Genomic DNA, 15701 nt, shown 5'->3' with positions numbered 1-15701 from the left:
GTTAGACAATGCCACGAGTGTTATTCCAAGTCAAACGAAACAATTTCAGAGCTGTGCGCAGCTTCCAAAAAAAGTCACGAAGTTTTTGTATACGGAGGAAGTAGTCTTTTGGACGCTGAGTAGACTGGTTTTGGTCCGAAAAGGCTGCGATGCAGCGTTCCTCCTTTATTCCCAATCGAACATGGTTGAACAAGCGGTCACGTGCTCCTGCGTACACCAGTCACCTGGTCACCGTGCCTGCAGAGTACAACTTACTAGCCTGTTTGACCTTTTTTGGGTGCAGTCCTGTCACTCGAGTTGAACTCGAGTTGAACCTTGGTGTGAAAGTTGTCGCCTGCTGGCGTGGTGCAGTCCTGTCACTCGAGTTGAACCTTGGTGGGAAAGTTGTCGCCTGCTGGCGTGGTGACCAGGTGATTTGGGCACCCAGGAGCACGTGACCACTTGTTCAACCATGTTCGATTGGGAATAAAGGAAGAACGCTGCATCGCAGCCTTTTCGGACCAAAACCAATCGACTCAGCGTCCAAAAGACTACAACATATGGGCCAATCGCGGTCATCCGTGCTTTTATAAGAACGAAATGGCGCTTTTAGCGACATTTTGCATGCAAATCCCCATCTAGTAGGGCGCAGTCACCCAGTTTCGGTGGAAGTGCGCGAGTTCGATTGGGATTCAAGTAGGAAGGGAGCGTCTCAGCTTTCTCGGACCAAGACCATTCGACTCAGCACCCCGAAGACTACAACTGGTGAAATTTTAATTTTTGCCTAAACTTCCCCTTTAATTTTTAGCTTTCCGGGGCTGCACGTGGAGGTTACGATTACGAAGGTTTTTGTCAGGCATAAGGTTGTCATGGCCAGCTGTTGGCTTTTCCCATTACTTCCTGCATCGCACTGTTTTAGTGACAGGATAGGGTCAGGAGCTCAGGACAGGATAATCGAGGACATGACAAGAAAGAACCAAAACAGGCCATGATCATGCACCAGCTCGTGAGCTTCGGCTGCCCTCGGCCTCGAGGGTCTTTTTTCAGTTAATTTCAAACCTGTGTGTATGTCCAGACAACATGTGCATGTGGTCAGTAGAATGATATCCATTGATCTTGGGAAATGTTGCAAAACGAAACAACTCCATTCACACAGCTGACAGAGCTTTTCGACGGAGCTCCGGAGGCAGGTTTTCGGGTGGCGATGGTGGGTGGGGAAGATACGAAAACCAAGTTTTGTAATTCACAATCGACGGGAAAGGCACAGGCAGCCACCCCATGGTTTATGAAGCGACATCGAAATACAGGCCACACCTGTGAGGGAAATTGATACTGCCATGACCCAACTCATGGTGTTCAAAAGCTGGTCAAAACACACCGAACTTCCATACACGAACACAACTTACCGACACTGTCCGTGGTAGACGATCCGTCGGCCGTGGCTGTGCTCTTCCGTCGCAAGAAATAACGAAATCCACAAAAGCAGCAACAGCGCTCCAACAGCTTACTTGACCGCACACTCAAGCCAGCAACGAACGAGAGCACAAAAAGGAGCGAGTAAATTTCGTCGCTGAACACCGTGGAGCAAAGTTCATTGCAGTCAGCAGATGGGAAAAGCCTCGCGCCAACTGCAAGCAGTGCGAAGTGAAACGCAAACCTCGAACGATCGACCACGAGCGTACCGCCAGCGTATGCGTATCTTCCTGCGGGCCGAACCAAAAAAATACATTGCGCATGCACCGTGAACCAAGCGTCGAGCGGGGACCCAGCTGATCCGGCCAGGCGCCTCATTTGTAGACTACCATGGAGACAACTGGTTTCAAAAATCCCAGACATCAGTACTTTTGCGGCGCGGCCGATGCAGGCTCGGAAAATGCAACCAGTTACCTTGAAAGTTGAAAGTAAAAATGTAGCTGAATTGAAGGGCACAAGAGGTCGATCCCATGCCCAGGAGGCCTCGAAGCCAGTACAGCTGTACATAATCATTGCAACTAACGTTACTTCTACTTCGGAAGTTCCCCAGTGTTGCTTATCGACATCATGTTTGTGAGTAAATCGTTATGACTGTTGTTTGTACATGACTTTTTGTATACTTTTTCGAACAGCCAGATCGAGATGTAGCAAACCGAGCCACGAACATTAATAGTCCTTATTTATGCACGTTGTACAGATGTACGAAGTTCTGTACTAGTACTCTACTAGGGTCGTAGGTGTGTACATACCCGTACCCGGTTGGCCGTTCATTGTGTACTATACATACGCGTTTGACCCATTTATGGGGTATTCACACGACAGGCAAATCCACGTGCACCGGAAAGTTAGTTGCTATGGTATTTTACCTGTGAACGAGAAAAGTGGCTGAAAAGTGCAAGCGAGCTGGGGGCCCACTTTCACGATAATCGTGGCGTGCACGAGTACATTTACACCAAAAAGCGCGAAACAAGACTTGATTTTTTAAGCGGCTCTTTAGAGCATGAGAATTATTGTATGCGTGTTTTGAAATTTTGAAATACCCATGGCTACTGGTCGGTGAAGCATTCAAAAATGCAAACGTGCCTGTCGTCGAGTGCAGCTGTGTGAATCCACACAGTCACTTTTCTTTTTTTCTCGTATGTCACTTCCTGTAAAACGTGCAAGTGCCTGTCGTGTGAATACCCCATAAGCCTCATAATTCATGGCAAGCAATCGTTTTTCCATTTTCTTCACTTTGGGATTGAACTAACGACTAGCTAGATCTCTGCCAGAAAAAGTTTTCGTAAGAAATGCCTTCAGGGCCCATTTTATAGTGAAAATAGCAGTAAATACAATAGGGTCCTGCACATTCAACAGTTACACCCATCCGGGTCTACGGGATTCTACAAGATTCTACGGGATTTCGTGCATCTGTACAACGTGCATAAGGCCTATTGCAAAGGCGCCCGCCACTCGAACTCGAATGTGCCAGTTCGATCAGGGCGACTGGGGCATACCGCCCAAACGGGTACGCACGTTTCGTACGATAACACGACAATGTACACATCTCCTTTGTTTTTCTTTCATGTACAAGTACAGCAGCTGGTAGATCTATGTAGAGTCGTGGTGAGAGAGACGACACGGGATCATTGTACCCGAAACATGTGTGTTTAGACCTCAGAGGCTCGGATTAGGGAGTACGTAAGCGATCCGTGGTCTTGAAACACTCATCGTCTGATATGAAACTCAGAGTTTCACGGAAAGATTTTTGATCCATGGTCCACGGTCTATGCAACTCCGACTCCTGGACTTTGCGTGCTGGGTGCTGACCCCAAGGGCGAGCGATGCCATATGCGAGCATGTGTCAATCTGCCCTGCCCCAAGCCAAGGGCGACTGTAAAACGGGCAGTGCCGCAGCCCAGCCGGGTCAACCCGCCATGAATTACAATGTAGAGGCACAGTCACCCGGGCCGTCTCCCTGCACGGTACGCCGCCGCAATGTATCCACAGTGTAGGCCGGCCATGTGTCAGGGCCTAGGGAGTAGGGAGCTGTAGCAGCTACGCAGCTGACGCGAGATCATCCCAAAACAGTGTACGCCTCGTCTCGACCCCGGATTCGGAAGTAAAGTGTGACCTGATCCGATCTGATCCGTGGTCTATGCAACTCACGATTGTGGCCTTGACCTCCTGACGTGACCTACAAACTCGGGCCAGACCCGTGATGGGCGTAAATATGTGTGAGCATGCATAAACCGGCCCTGCCCCAAGGGTGACTAGAACGGGCAGCCCGGGGAGCGAAACCCACATCGTTTCATGTTCCAGTCGCCCGCATGTCTTCCCCAGATGCTACGACCCCCTGAGATAGGCTATTATATCTAACACGCATGCGATTGGCTGTCCTTCAGTACGGTACTGTTTGGCCCAAAGGTTATGTTCGTTACGGTTTGGTCGAATTCCAGTCCTGCAGATCCGTTCAAGTCCAATCAAACCCATGACCAGGGTCGAATTCGCTAGGTGGTGCACAGAATTGAGTTCCTGCAGGGTGCCGTGGTATCCAGGTAGACGACACGGCCTAGTGGAAAGTGAAACAATGCTGGCGTGGCTCCCGGCTTTCCCATTTCCAACCGCGACAACCCTTGGGATAGTGCCAAATATGGAGCTGTGTGTTACGTAGACCTAGATCACGCATCACATTGCGTAGAACTTCCAAGTCTGGGTTGACACCAGGGAGTAGTATTACTACTCCCTGGTGTCAATAAACATTGTTTCAGTACAATCATTGAATGGTCTTATGTCATCTCCCTACCTAGAAGATGCTACGTCTCCATGGTTTCCACAAGAGAAGGTACATTTTAAAAAGGTGCTCTCTCGTGTGGAAACCGGCATAGAAGATGATTTCTGCAAGAACGTACCGATAAGTTCCCCGCTATGATCCTGCGTATACCGATCATTCAGAATCCAGGTGTGCAGAGTACCATATTTGGTGAAAAAGAAGGAGGGGATCAACCTTGCTCCCATAGCCAAAGCTGTGCTGGTTTGAATTCAAATTTTTCGAGCCTGGATCCGTTGAAACAAACAGTGATGTACCCAAATGCGACTTAGACACATGATGTGTTGTACTCATCATCAGCCTACCATTTTATTGGCTAATTCCTTACTCTTTGTGCGCTGCGGATTGGTGCTTTTTCGTGTAGCAGCGATAATGTAATACTTGGTGTGCATGTGATCCTGGCACGGTATTGCTGCTGGGTGGCAAGGGAAATGTGATCCTGGCACGGTATTGCTGCTGGGTGGCAAGGGAAATGTGATCCTGGCACGGTATTGCTGCTGGGTGGCAAGGGAAATGTTCCGTATCACTGTACAGTATTACAGTATTACTCGCATTCCATCTTTGGTCCAAATGGTTTTCTTTTCTTTGACAATTTCGCTGTAGTGTTTGATACGAGCACCAAATCGGCTGCCATGGCTGAGGAGGAGACCTCTTTATGCTTGCGTGTCGCACTCAGAATCTGAGCCACGAGATACGGCATCATGCCTGAATGCCAGCAGTCACCGGTGAAAACACAGGATCATGAGACGCATTTAGCGATTGGAAAACGATGACCTGAAGTGGTGTCTCCTAGCTAGGGCTACATTGTTGAGGCCCGTCGCACCGACTTTGGAGGTGGGGCGGCCTTGGAAGGGGGGTCGGGGGTCCTCCCCCGGGAAAATTTTCAAAAATTGAAGCCAATTGCAAGCATTTCCGGGCATTTGGTGCCATTTCAGTGTAACTACAATGAAAGACTTTTTGATTCTACAACAAACCAAGAAGACGCTACGATCGGGGACATGGGTTCTTCATTATCTTCCCACGGGAAAAATTTCAAAAATTGAAGCCAATTTGCAAGCATTTCCAGGCATTTGGTGCCATTTCAGTGTGTTGTGAGTGCAATGAAAGACTTTTTGATTCTGCAATAAACCACGATCGGAGACAAGGATTCTTCATTATTTGCCACGTTTGGGCTGAGCTGCGATCATGCATGGAGTGTGCTCAAAAAAAAAAAAAAAAAAAAAACGGCCGAAAAAGTGAGGCCGCCCCAGCTGTGACGGCCTTGTTGTTTGGCCGCCGAGAGGTGGACAGCATGTCCTTTGGCCGTTTCTTCTTCCCTGCCGGTGAAACCGAGTGCTCCAAACGCGAGTGCATGCGTCCTCGTTTGGTGTTCTGCCGGCGTTTGGTGTTCTGCCGGAGCGATTCTGGCCGCACTACATGTATTGCAAGGCGTGCTCCGAGTAGCAATACTAGTACAATGTAGTCCGTTTTGCACGTCCGGCCTTCCACCATAGCGGCCATGATAGCCCATGATACAAAGCACGGCATCTTGTCATCTCCAAACCAAAGAAATCAAAAACACAATGCCCAAGCAATGTTTGTCCATGCAATGTACAACATGTGTTGTAATGTGAACAAGCGGCATGATTGTGCATACCGGTATGCCATACCTTCGTCAGACATTGATGTTTGTGCGGATGTCATCCCAGGGTCGTATTCTGACAGCTCCTTTTCGATTGCGCTCCGCTGCTGAACAGAGATACGCTGCAATGGATGTATCTTTCCGCCGTACGGCAAATCCGCGTGCTGCACGCAGAACCTGGATCTGCAACGCATCGTGCAGAAGGCAATGCGTACTTCACCGCTGGTTGTCAGAATCGGTACCGGTGCATCTCTCCTTTTCATCTGCGACATGTACTTGTATGCTGGGCATATAACGCAGCGATAACGCTTGCATGTTCCTGTGGCTGTACACAACACACAGCGCGATGGCATCTACTACATGTACTAGCAACTCAGAATCGTCACAGCACAGTACTGATCCACCGTGCTAGTCAAGAGTAGCATTGTGATGAACCGTGTATGGCCTTAGCCCTACCAAGTCTCGATCAGCTATGTACTCAGTCTTGGTACGCAGGACTCGGAAAGCAGAAATCCGAGAACGACAAAGGTTCCGCATAGTTTCAAGCTAGCGAGTCAGGCATGGTGACCAAGCAGCCTACTGAGTTCAACATAGTCCAACATAACTACATGTTAGGTGCTGACTCGATTGAAAAAGTGTGCGACGTGAGTACACACACACACACACACACACACACACACACATACACACACACACACACACACACACACACACACACACACACACTGGCATGTATGCACCATAACATGTACAGCCGGTCATGTGGACCATAATAGTATGGTAGCCAATGAAATTCTGACCAAGGTTCTAGCAAGGTCAAACAGTAGGGGGTGGGCAGGGGAAACAGTTACCCAGTAACCCATTTTTTTCCAATTTTCCAAAATATTCTTGCCATGCTAAATGCAACGTACGGGGGGGGGGGGGGGGACCCAGACTTCACCCCTGCCCTGTGCGGTACAGTGTCTGTATCCCTGCGCTGTGCCGTGTAGTAAGCACTTCAATGCAGCTGTCACACAGTTGCTTACTTACTGTCCACAATGCTTTCTTCTGGAACATCAAGACCAGGCAGGAGTGTCACCATTTTAAACGGCGAACTTGCCGTCCCACTTGGCTTCTTTTTCGGAGTCCATTTTTTCCCCGCAGGCTTTTTATGTTGCTCCTGAGTCTTCGGCTGCTGGGGCTGCTTTTTCGAGCTCGGCTTTGACTGTAACTTAGGTGGTGCACCAGCTTCGGTCTGGCTTTCTTGTTGCTTGTGTTCCAATGTGTGTGCTTCCCGTTCTGACTGCTCTTCTTCTAACAGCGGTGCATGTGTTGCTGGTGTTGCTCCCTGATATTGTCCTGCCTCCTCAGCTGCTGCTGGCAGCAGTTGGTCAAGGCGTACTTCATTGTAGGAGTGCTGTAGCGGATAACAAGAAGGTGCACACACACACACACATATGCACACATGCATAGTGCATACACATGAATTGCTCTTCCACCTACGGGGATACAAGAGGGACCATTCCAAGAATCGTCCTGATGTCTACTGTGTAAATGCATTATCAGCTAGGCTATCTGCAATGGGAGCAAGCACGAAATGTATCCTCGCCAACGTTCTATAGTAGATTGTCCCCAATCAACAGCATCAATGTGCATGTCCATTGTCCAATCCGTCTGATGACGGAAAACTCCATCCCTCCAGAGCCATACATTGGCTTCCACTAAAGAGGACATACCTCTTAATTTAGGGACCTTTCGCACCACGCGTACGGATACGAAACGAATGCTGATTCGTCACCTGGGTTCGAGGATTCGTCAGAGTCCCTGCGGAGAGCTCGTTTTCACGAATGGAAGCCTCTTCATTCGTGGCACGCTTCGAATCCGTCAGGTACACATTTATTTGGCCAGGTACACATTTTTTCCCTTGATTCCATGATCCATGCACGTGTGCGTGTAAACACCCGTACGCCAAGCTACTGGCCATATTCGTAGTTGCCATGCACATTTGCATGACGACTTGCGAAAACTGAATCTGTTTTCAACGAAACGATTACGAACCGAATCAAACTTTCGTTTCGCATTCGATTCGTAGCAAATGCGAAAGGTCCCTTTTATCAAAGTTCGTACTACCAGTAAGTGAATTACACTACACGCGACGCATGGTAAAGCATCATACCTCAACAAGTATCTGTCCCAGCTTTGGTGTACGCATACAGTCCTCATCAGCAATTCTGCAACCTACAACGCCATGACTGGAAACAAGTGTATTGCTGAGACAGCTGGAATCTTCTGAGCCAGCTTGGTCTGATGAGTCTGCGTAGTCACCAAGGAGGTCTGCATCGTAGTCACCAAGGAGGTCTGCATCGTTCACAGGACTCTCCAGAGGCAGGTTACTAATACCGTCGGAGTCTGAACCCTCCTCTGGAAGAAGATTCACACCCTCAGTCGAAGCAATCGCCTGGTGAAACACACACACACACACACACACACACACACACAAATTGGACAGATTCAGTGAAACCTCTGAAGTCCCACTTTCATTACTAAGCGCTGCGGTGCTCTATTTCCAAGGTGAAATACTGCATTACATAATTATGTACGCATATGAGGGAGCTTTACGCAGACCAGGAGAACTTGATAACATTTGCGCAGTAGTTTGGGAAAGTGAGATAGTTGCCGTGGTAACAGGTATTCCCCAAACAGGACATGCGCTTCGAAATCAATTCGTACTTCGCCGAACGGCGTCCCCACAGGCCCACTCTCCAAGAGGTCATAGCTCTTCTTTGTCACTGCAAAGATACTGCTGCTACAAGTTGACGTGGCTCTGTCATCACTAACGGAATGGCCTGAACGAAAGCTGACACTGCTGTTACAAGTTGACATGACCTTATCCTCATTACGCTACTCGGATGGCCTGAACGATAGCTAGGGAACCATAGTAGTTAACCACAGCCATGGGTTTTGCCGCTGCAGCTCCTCCTCATGCTGACATGGATAACAAAATTCACGGTTCACTTGAGACTCCGTTAGACTGAGTTTTCCCACCACCCTGCAAAGATCAAAGGCGCGCAGACGCAGCGCCTAAAGCGGTGGGATGTGACTATATCAGCCAACCAGCAAAGTGGTCAAAGATCGAAAAATCCCATTCGCTGCAGTTACTCCGTTTCGATCCATGGCTTCGTTATATTTACTCATGCGCACTGTGACATGCACACACTGCACCTTCTCAGGACAGGTGCTTGTAAAACACAATGTCACGATCTCTACTTCATCAACACAATCACATCTACGACAGTGTACAGTCATATACTGGGTATACGTGTACATGCACCTACATGCTGATGCCGATGCTGATGCCAGAGTATAGGCAGAATCCACCTGTAATCCACCCCCCCCCCCCCCGGTCCTGTATACTTCTACATTTCTGTTCCCAAGTTCATTTTTTCCCTGTCATTGTGGCCAGGGAGTAGTAAAATACCAACTCTCTGATTGTGGCCATGGCTGGCTATCGCCCACATCACCTCTTCATTGGCTAGTGGCACGTGATTTTGAATAAATAAATATGTAAATAAATAGGTAAATGCAAACAGCAAGCTGAGGACGATGAACAGTTAGTCGTAAATTAGAGTTCCGCGTTAAGACGATCCTCAAACGACAACTCTGTGACGGCTGACTGGATTCACCTTCTTGTAAATATAGAAAGAAACAAGTATACCAGCTGTTAGTATTAGACTATTAGTAAGAGCTAGCTCAACCTTACCATTCCCTGTTGCCACAGTGGTGCAGCAAGCGGTAGATTTGACCCAGCAGGTGGTGATGGGCCCTGCACATTTCCTTTAGTCGCTGCTGCCGGAGTGACATTAGTTGTCGTTTGTGTCATTCGCGCTTGGTCAAGTTGATGTTTCAAAGCTGAGCTTGCCAACACCGAGCTAGATTGTTGGGACGGATCCAGGCCCGACAAAACTGCTACTGCAGAAGAAGACAGGTTGTCCTTTGAAGAGGATGATGCCTACAGTGAAGGCAGTAGAGTAGAGAACACCATGTGAGGCATGTTAGGCATGTTAGGCATGTTAGGCATGTTAGGGGGTTGTACTTCCAACAGTCACTGTTTTGTACAGTGGAACATACGTTCCTGCGGTTGATACCCGCCATCTGCAGGTCATGGCGACTGTTATCTGTCTGAGTGGAATTACAACATGTACACACCGGTAAGAAAAATGTATGACTGTGCAGCAGGATCAATGTCAAGGGAATTGCCTGTCTGTGATAATGGCAAGATTGGGTGGATTCATACAAGATTACACTTGACAGTGAATCCCACGCAGACTGAACCCAGGGGCGTGCTCGGCTCCCCTTCCAGGGGGGTGCACCACTTCCAGACAACAGCAATTTTCAAAAGGTTGTACCGGTACGCGGTCACATCATCAGATATTCGTACATGTGACGTCATTATTACTGTTACAACGATTGTATGTCATCAAGAATGAATACAGTACGAGTTAGTGGTGAAACGAATATCAAAACCCAGTAGCCGAATATTCTTCGGCTTAACGAACGAACGAACGAATATTCTTTCGTTAACACGGATGACATCACATGCCCTCCTCTCAGTCATTTTATTGGATATTGTCACTATTATTAGGCATGACGAACGAAGGCATATTTCTCCATCATTTCTAGGTCATTTTTCACAAAAATCCCCAGCTGAAGTGCTTTTCACAGGCTCAAAAAACAGCTTGAGCTTGAGATGTGATTTTCGTTCGAACGCCATACCTCCCCTTCGGGACCTCGGATTGCGTTCGGGTCGCTTCTAAACAACAGCTGAGAGTTTGCCAATGCAGATAGATCTTTCAATGAAGCGATTCGGTCAAGTATTCACGAAGTTACGAAAGTTTGAAGTCGCCCGGTTGATTCTGCATACCGGGCTAACGAATATTCGCCATGAGAAATATTCGTTCGAATATGTCAAACCGAACGAATATTCGAACATTCGGTATATTCGTTTCACCACTAGTACGAGTACAGCATCATATCGATTTGTTTCAAAATAAAGGACTGTGCCAGGCAGGCCGATGCAAACACACATTGCACGCATATAGCCAAGAACAATCGTCACACTAGTTGACGTATCTGGACAGGATTCGGCGAGGAGAGCGTCGAAAGAACAGCTTCAGCACCTCATCTGTGGATGTGCTCCCACGAGGTCGAGCTTTCCGCAATACATTGGTGACTTTTCAAAACCACGGTCGAAATATTTTGGGGGGTGCACTTGCCCCCTGTGCCCCTCGCCAAGCACACCCCTGGAACCAATGCACCGACACTTCCAGCACCACACAGCCGCATCTTGTGAATCACATTAAGGTACAAATCGGCAGTATTACGGTACAGTCGTCCCTCTCTAATCCGGCACTTTATAAACCAGCACCCTCTATAAACCAGCACAATTTTCAGTAGCCAAATGTCCTCTTCATGCACATTGCAGCAGTAGATCAGATTTGTTAATCCAGCACCCTCCCTAATCTAGCAGATTTCCGTGGCACAAATGGTGCCGGATTATAGAGGGACCACTGTATTACATTTTGCTGATTGCAACAAAAACTTTGTGTCGAGTATACCGGACTTACATGGATGTTCTGCTGGGTCTTCGCTGGTGTAGACAAGTCCCGCGAATGGTCTTGGGATAGTGTTTGTGAAAGGATGTACGGAGAAGCGGACGTTAGCTGCTGACCGTGATTGTAATCAATTGGAACTACTGTCACTCTGCCCTTTCCACCACTGTCGCTGATCTCTCCCGTAGTGTCGCGGTAGTCCACCAAAGATACGAAGCGTTCACTCTTGTCTGTAGATGTCAACCTGGTGGGTGGTGTTGAGGCTGCCGTCGCCGACAATGGCACTGGCACACGTGCCTCCTGTAGACTGGTGTTCTTGGCTGCCGGTGTTGTTGCTTCTCGCATTGGCACTGCTGCCTGTTGTTTCAATGCTCGCGCCTGCTGCTTCTGCTGCACTGGTGTCGTCTTGTGCTTTTGGGTACGTGCAGCAGCAGTCTGGCTTACATCGCTTTTGAGAGGGTTCACTGGGACAAAGTTTCTGCAGCAAACAACCCAACACACACACACACACACACGCGCACATCAATTTGCCGGCTGCAGCGCACGCGTGGACAAGAAAGCTGTTGTGCACTGGGTGAGTGCATACCAGAAAGGCAAGGCAATAGCAACAATAGCAGTACTAGCAGGAAGTACACGCATGGCAAAATCAGGCTTCACAACACAGAGTGGGCTTACGGCTTACTTTGATTTGAAATCCTCCGCAATGAACTTCGCTGCATGGGGCAAGTGCTGTAGACGCAGATGTCTCATCAAGTCATTAGGTGTTCGATGCCTGTGCATGTAAATAACAGCCAATCTCTTTCTCAGCAGGAAATATTCCATATCACCCGCTGTGTTCAGGTCCAATATCGCACATTAAATCTTCTTGATAAAAACACACACAAACAAAAGTGACCACAAGTCGCAAGGCTTTATTCAATGTTTAATTCGTTAAGGCTAAACTTAAGGGGCTGTCTGGGGGTACCAATAGTTTTTGCAAAACGAAAAGTTGTACCGTATTTCCGCGCATATAAAGCCATGGCGTTATATCCGAATATACTTATAAAGCCATGGCGTTATAAGTGAACAAAATTCAATGTGGAGGAAGTTGCATCTGGCGTTAAAGGTGAGTTCAATTCTTTCAGTGAACGTACAGTAGCGGTGATTCTCTCTGCATGTACCCATCCCCACTGTCACATGCCATACCGCCACCGCACCTTCACACAAGTTTCCATGCCACCTTGTACACAATAGGTTCACATTTTGAAATTTTCAGGGAAAATTGAAAGTACATGGATGCTCGACATGAACGTGCAAGGGCACCGTACGAGTACTCGAAGTTCATACTCTGCCGGTTTTTTTTGCATGTACGCGTCTCTCACTTTTAGCGCCATGGCGGAAAAACCGAGGCTATTTTCTCCAAACATTTGGTCCAAAACAGCGATGTTTCACCTATAACGCCATGGCGTTATATGCGCGGAAATACGGTAGTATTTTCCAGCCCCCACCCACCCACCTACCTTTTCTGCAGGTAAAACGAATTCCAACGAGAGAGCTTGGAAGCTCAGGGCCCTACGCTATGGTTTTTTGCCTTGATGACCTAGACAAAAAAAAAGCATAGGGATGTTATAAATTCTTTAAAAAAATCCTTTTTTTTAAGACATAACCTGGGATTCGAACCCGCACTATCGCGCGCAATGCATGCATCCCCCGATACACTTCGCATACATACTAATTCTTCCAAGTTGTTTCACATTGTGATCTTGCATTTGAAAGCCCTATTTGAATATGCATTGTGGCCAGCCGTCTTTGATGGCACGGTACGGTAGGGGATAGGTACGGGACAGGTACGATAGAGGGTAATACGACACCGTCTAGCTGCCCGCAATATTCAAATAGGGCTTTCAAACGCAAGATAATAGGCAGGTTTCGCTCTACGGAATTACGTATGAAAATAACGTATGAACTGCACGGAATTTTCATACGTAAAAATCAGAGCTGTTGGGTTTCGCTCTACGTGATTTCTCCACGACTGCTAAACATGCGTTGTTGCTTTGGAGACGCGTTGGCTGCATGCGCCCACCGTATGCACCATGAACCGAAACCGCGTTTTCCATTATATTTTGCACGTGGTGTACGGTGTGTGTACCTTGTGTTTCGCGCGGCTTGAATATTGCCATGGACAAATGTGGAAAAAGCGAAAATTATTTCAAAAAGTCCTACGGGGTACCCAACGTAGGAAAGAGCTTTCCTACGGAAATCCGTAGAGAGATTTACGTATGAAAGTTGCCCTCGCTCCCCGGCGCGTACGACATACGGATTTTCATACGTAATTACGTAGAGCGAAACCTCCCTAATAACGTGAAGCAACTTGGAAGAATGGGTATGAATGCGAAGTGTATGGGGGAATGCATGTAGGGCGATAGTGCGGGTTCGAATCCCAGGATATGCCTGAAAAAAAAGGAGAATTGAAAAATTTATAACATCCTATGCTTTTTTGCCGTCAGATACGGATAGCGCCAGGCGTGACACAAACAAACAAACAAATACCAAACGAGAGAGCTTGGCAGCTCAGGGCCCTACGCTATGCCTTTATGCTTTTTTGCCTAGCTCATCGTACATGTTATAAGAACTGATGGAATTGTCTTTTTCCGTTGATTGGCCACATCACTGTATTGCAAAAACGTTTCAATCGGTTTGAATATTATGAGTTAGGCAAAAGTATTTGCAGAATTTATTGCGGATTGTTATTTCTCTAATAATCATCTACTTTTGTTTTGCTCCTTCTTTAATTTTTATCTCCTTATATTGTAAATCAACAAATTTTGGCCGATGAGAAATAGAAACCTCTCGATTAGAGAGGTTAAGATGCACGTTATTTCCGACGTGACGCGCAGTTTCACGTCAAATTTGAAATCGATCGGTATTTTTGCTCTCACATGCATCCATTGCTCAATCATGCATCATTTGCCTATATGACAAACGTTGGCCTGCGATTTACTTTGGCCGGTTGGTACCAAGCGGCGAAATCAGCGAAATTAAATCGCCAGCGAACATTAGTTGATTTTAATACAGGAATCGGATTTTCTGGCCTTTTTGTAGTAATACATGTACATTGACCTGTTGAGCCAATGACGACGCCGAATGCATGGTTGCCTGTGGAGCACATTACATAACTTTACAGTCTCCTAAAATACGTATCCTGTCCGACGGCAAAAGAGGCTGCAGATTTAGTTTTTCTGCGCGTCGACGGGATGTCTGCGACGCGAAAGTTCAGCTCGCGTTATTTGGCTCGCACGTCGAAAAAATCAACGCGAGTGACCTGCTGCTCACGTCGAAATTTGGACATTACATAACTTTACAGTCTCCTATATAAATACTTATCCTGTTCGACAGCAAAAGAGGCTACAGATTTAGTTTTTCTGCGCGTCGACGGGATGTCTGTCCTGACGTTTACTGGGACCGGCCAGACTCTGCCGATCACGGGCGTTCTGGACTCGACGGGATGTCTGTCCTGACGTTTCCTGGGACCGGCTTAGACTCTGCCGATCACCGGCGTTCTGGACTCAACGGGATGTCTGTCATGACGTTGCCTGGTACCGCCAAACTCTACCGATCACGGGCGTTCTGGAGTCGACGGGATCTCTCTTCCGACGTTTCCTGTGACCGGCACTGAATGGCTCGTTCACGCTTATTTTGGAGACGACGGGATCTCTCTTCCAAAGTATGTTTATGCTGACGCATCCTATCACCTAATCGGCGTCTATTCTAATAATTTCCTCCTCGTCTCCCTATTTCTTTCCAAATCCCACTCTACATCAGGGAGTCGTATACATAATACGACGAATATTGGGACGGTACGGGACAGATACAGGAGCCCGCAAATATTGTGGACAGCTGTTATGTACAATCCTGTAGAGCCTTTGTAGTCACAGATACGGGACAGATACGGGACAGATACGGGATAGCGCCAAGCGTGACACAAACAAACAAACAAACAAACAAACAAACACACACACAAATACCAAATTAAAGCTGTGTGGACCCTGGCTAGCGCCAGACGTTACTGAAGTAACGTCTTCTGCATAGCTACGGGAATTAAAGCTGTGTGGACCCTGGCTAGCGCCAGCCGTTACTGAAGTAACGTCTTCTGCATAGCTACGGGAATAAAATATTAACTCGAATGTTGAGCCAATAGTGATATGTAAAGAGAAAAGGACCTATAAGTTACTACCGTATTTTCCGGGGTATA

General features: G+C 47.6%; 1 protein-coding gene across 5 annotated transcripts in view; it reads right to left on the bottom strand.

Moving 5' to 3' along the window:
- Positions 1-15701, bottom strand: part of LOC135806284 (scm-like with four MBT domains protein 1) — a 42150-nt gene that overhangs the window by 17145 nt on the left and 9304 nt on the right. For 3 of the 5 annotated variants that reach the window (XM_065320446.1, XM_065320445.1, XM_065320447.1), the window contains exons 5-10: positions 12153-12242; positions 11486-11948; positions 9622-9870; positions 8038-8319; positions 6912-7278; positions 5911-6207 (exon numbers count right to left, since the gene is read on the bottom strand). In XM_065320446.1, the coding sequence (XP_065176518.1) occupies positions 5911-6207; positions 6912-7278; positions 8038-8319; positions 9622-9870; positions 11486-11948; positions 12153-12242 (1748 nt within the window). Of the gene's footprint in view, positions 1-1385; positions 1786-5910; positions 6208-6911; positions 7279-8037; positions 8320-9621; positions 9871-11485; positions 11949-12152; positions 12243-15701 lie in introns of those variants that run through there. The other 2 variants (XM_065320448.1, XM_065320449.1) reach the window with 2 other exon arrangements.

The sequence above is a fragment of the Sycon ciliatum genome, chromosome 1 (genome assembly GCF_964019385.1).
Source record: "Sycon ciliatum chromosome 1, ocSycCili1.1, whole genome shotgun sequence".
Taxonomy (NCBI): Eukaryota; Metazoa; Porifera; class Calcarea; order Leucosolenida; family Sycettidae; genus Sycon; species Sycon ciliatum.
This window is presented reverse-complemented; position numbering and strand designations above follow the sequence as displayed.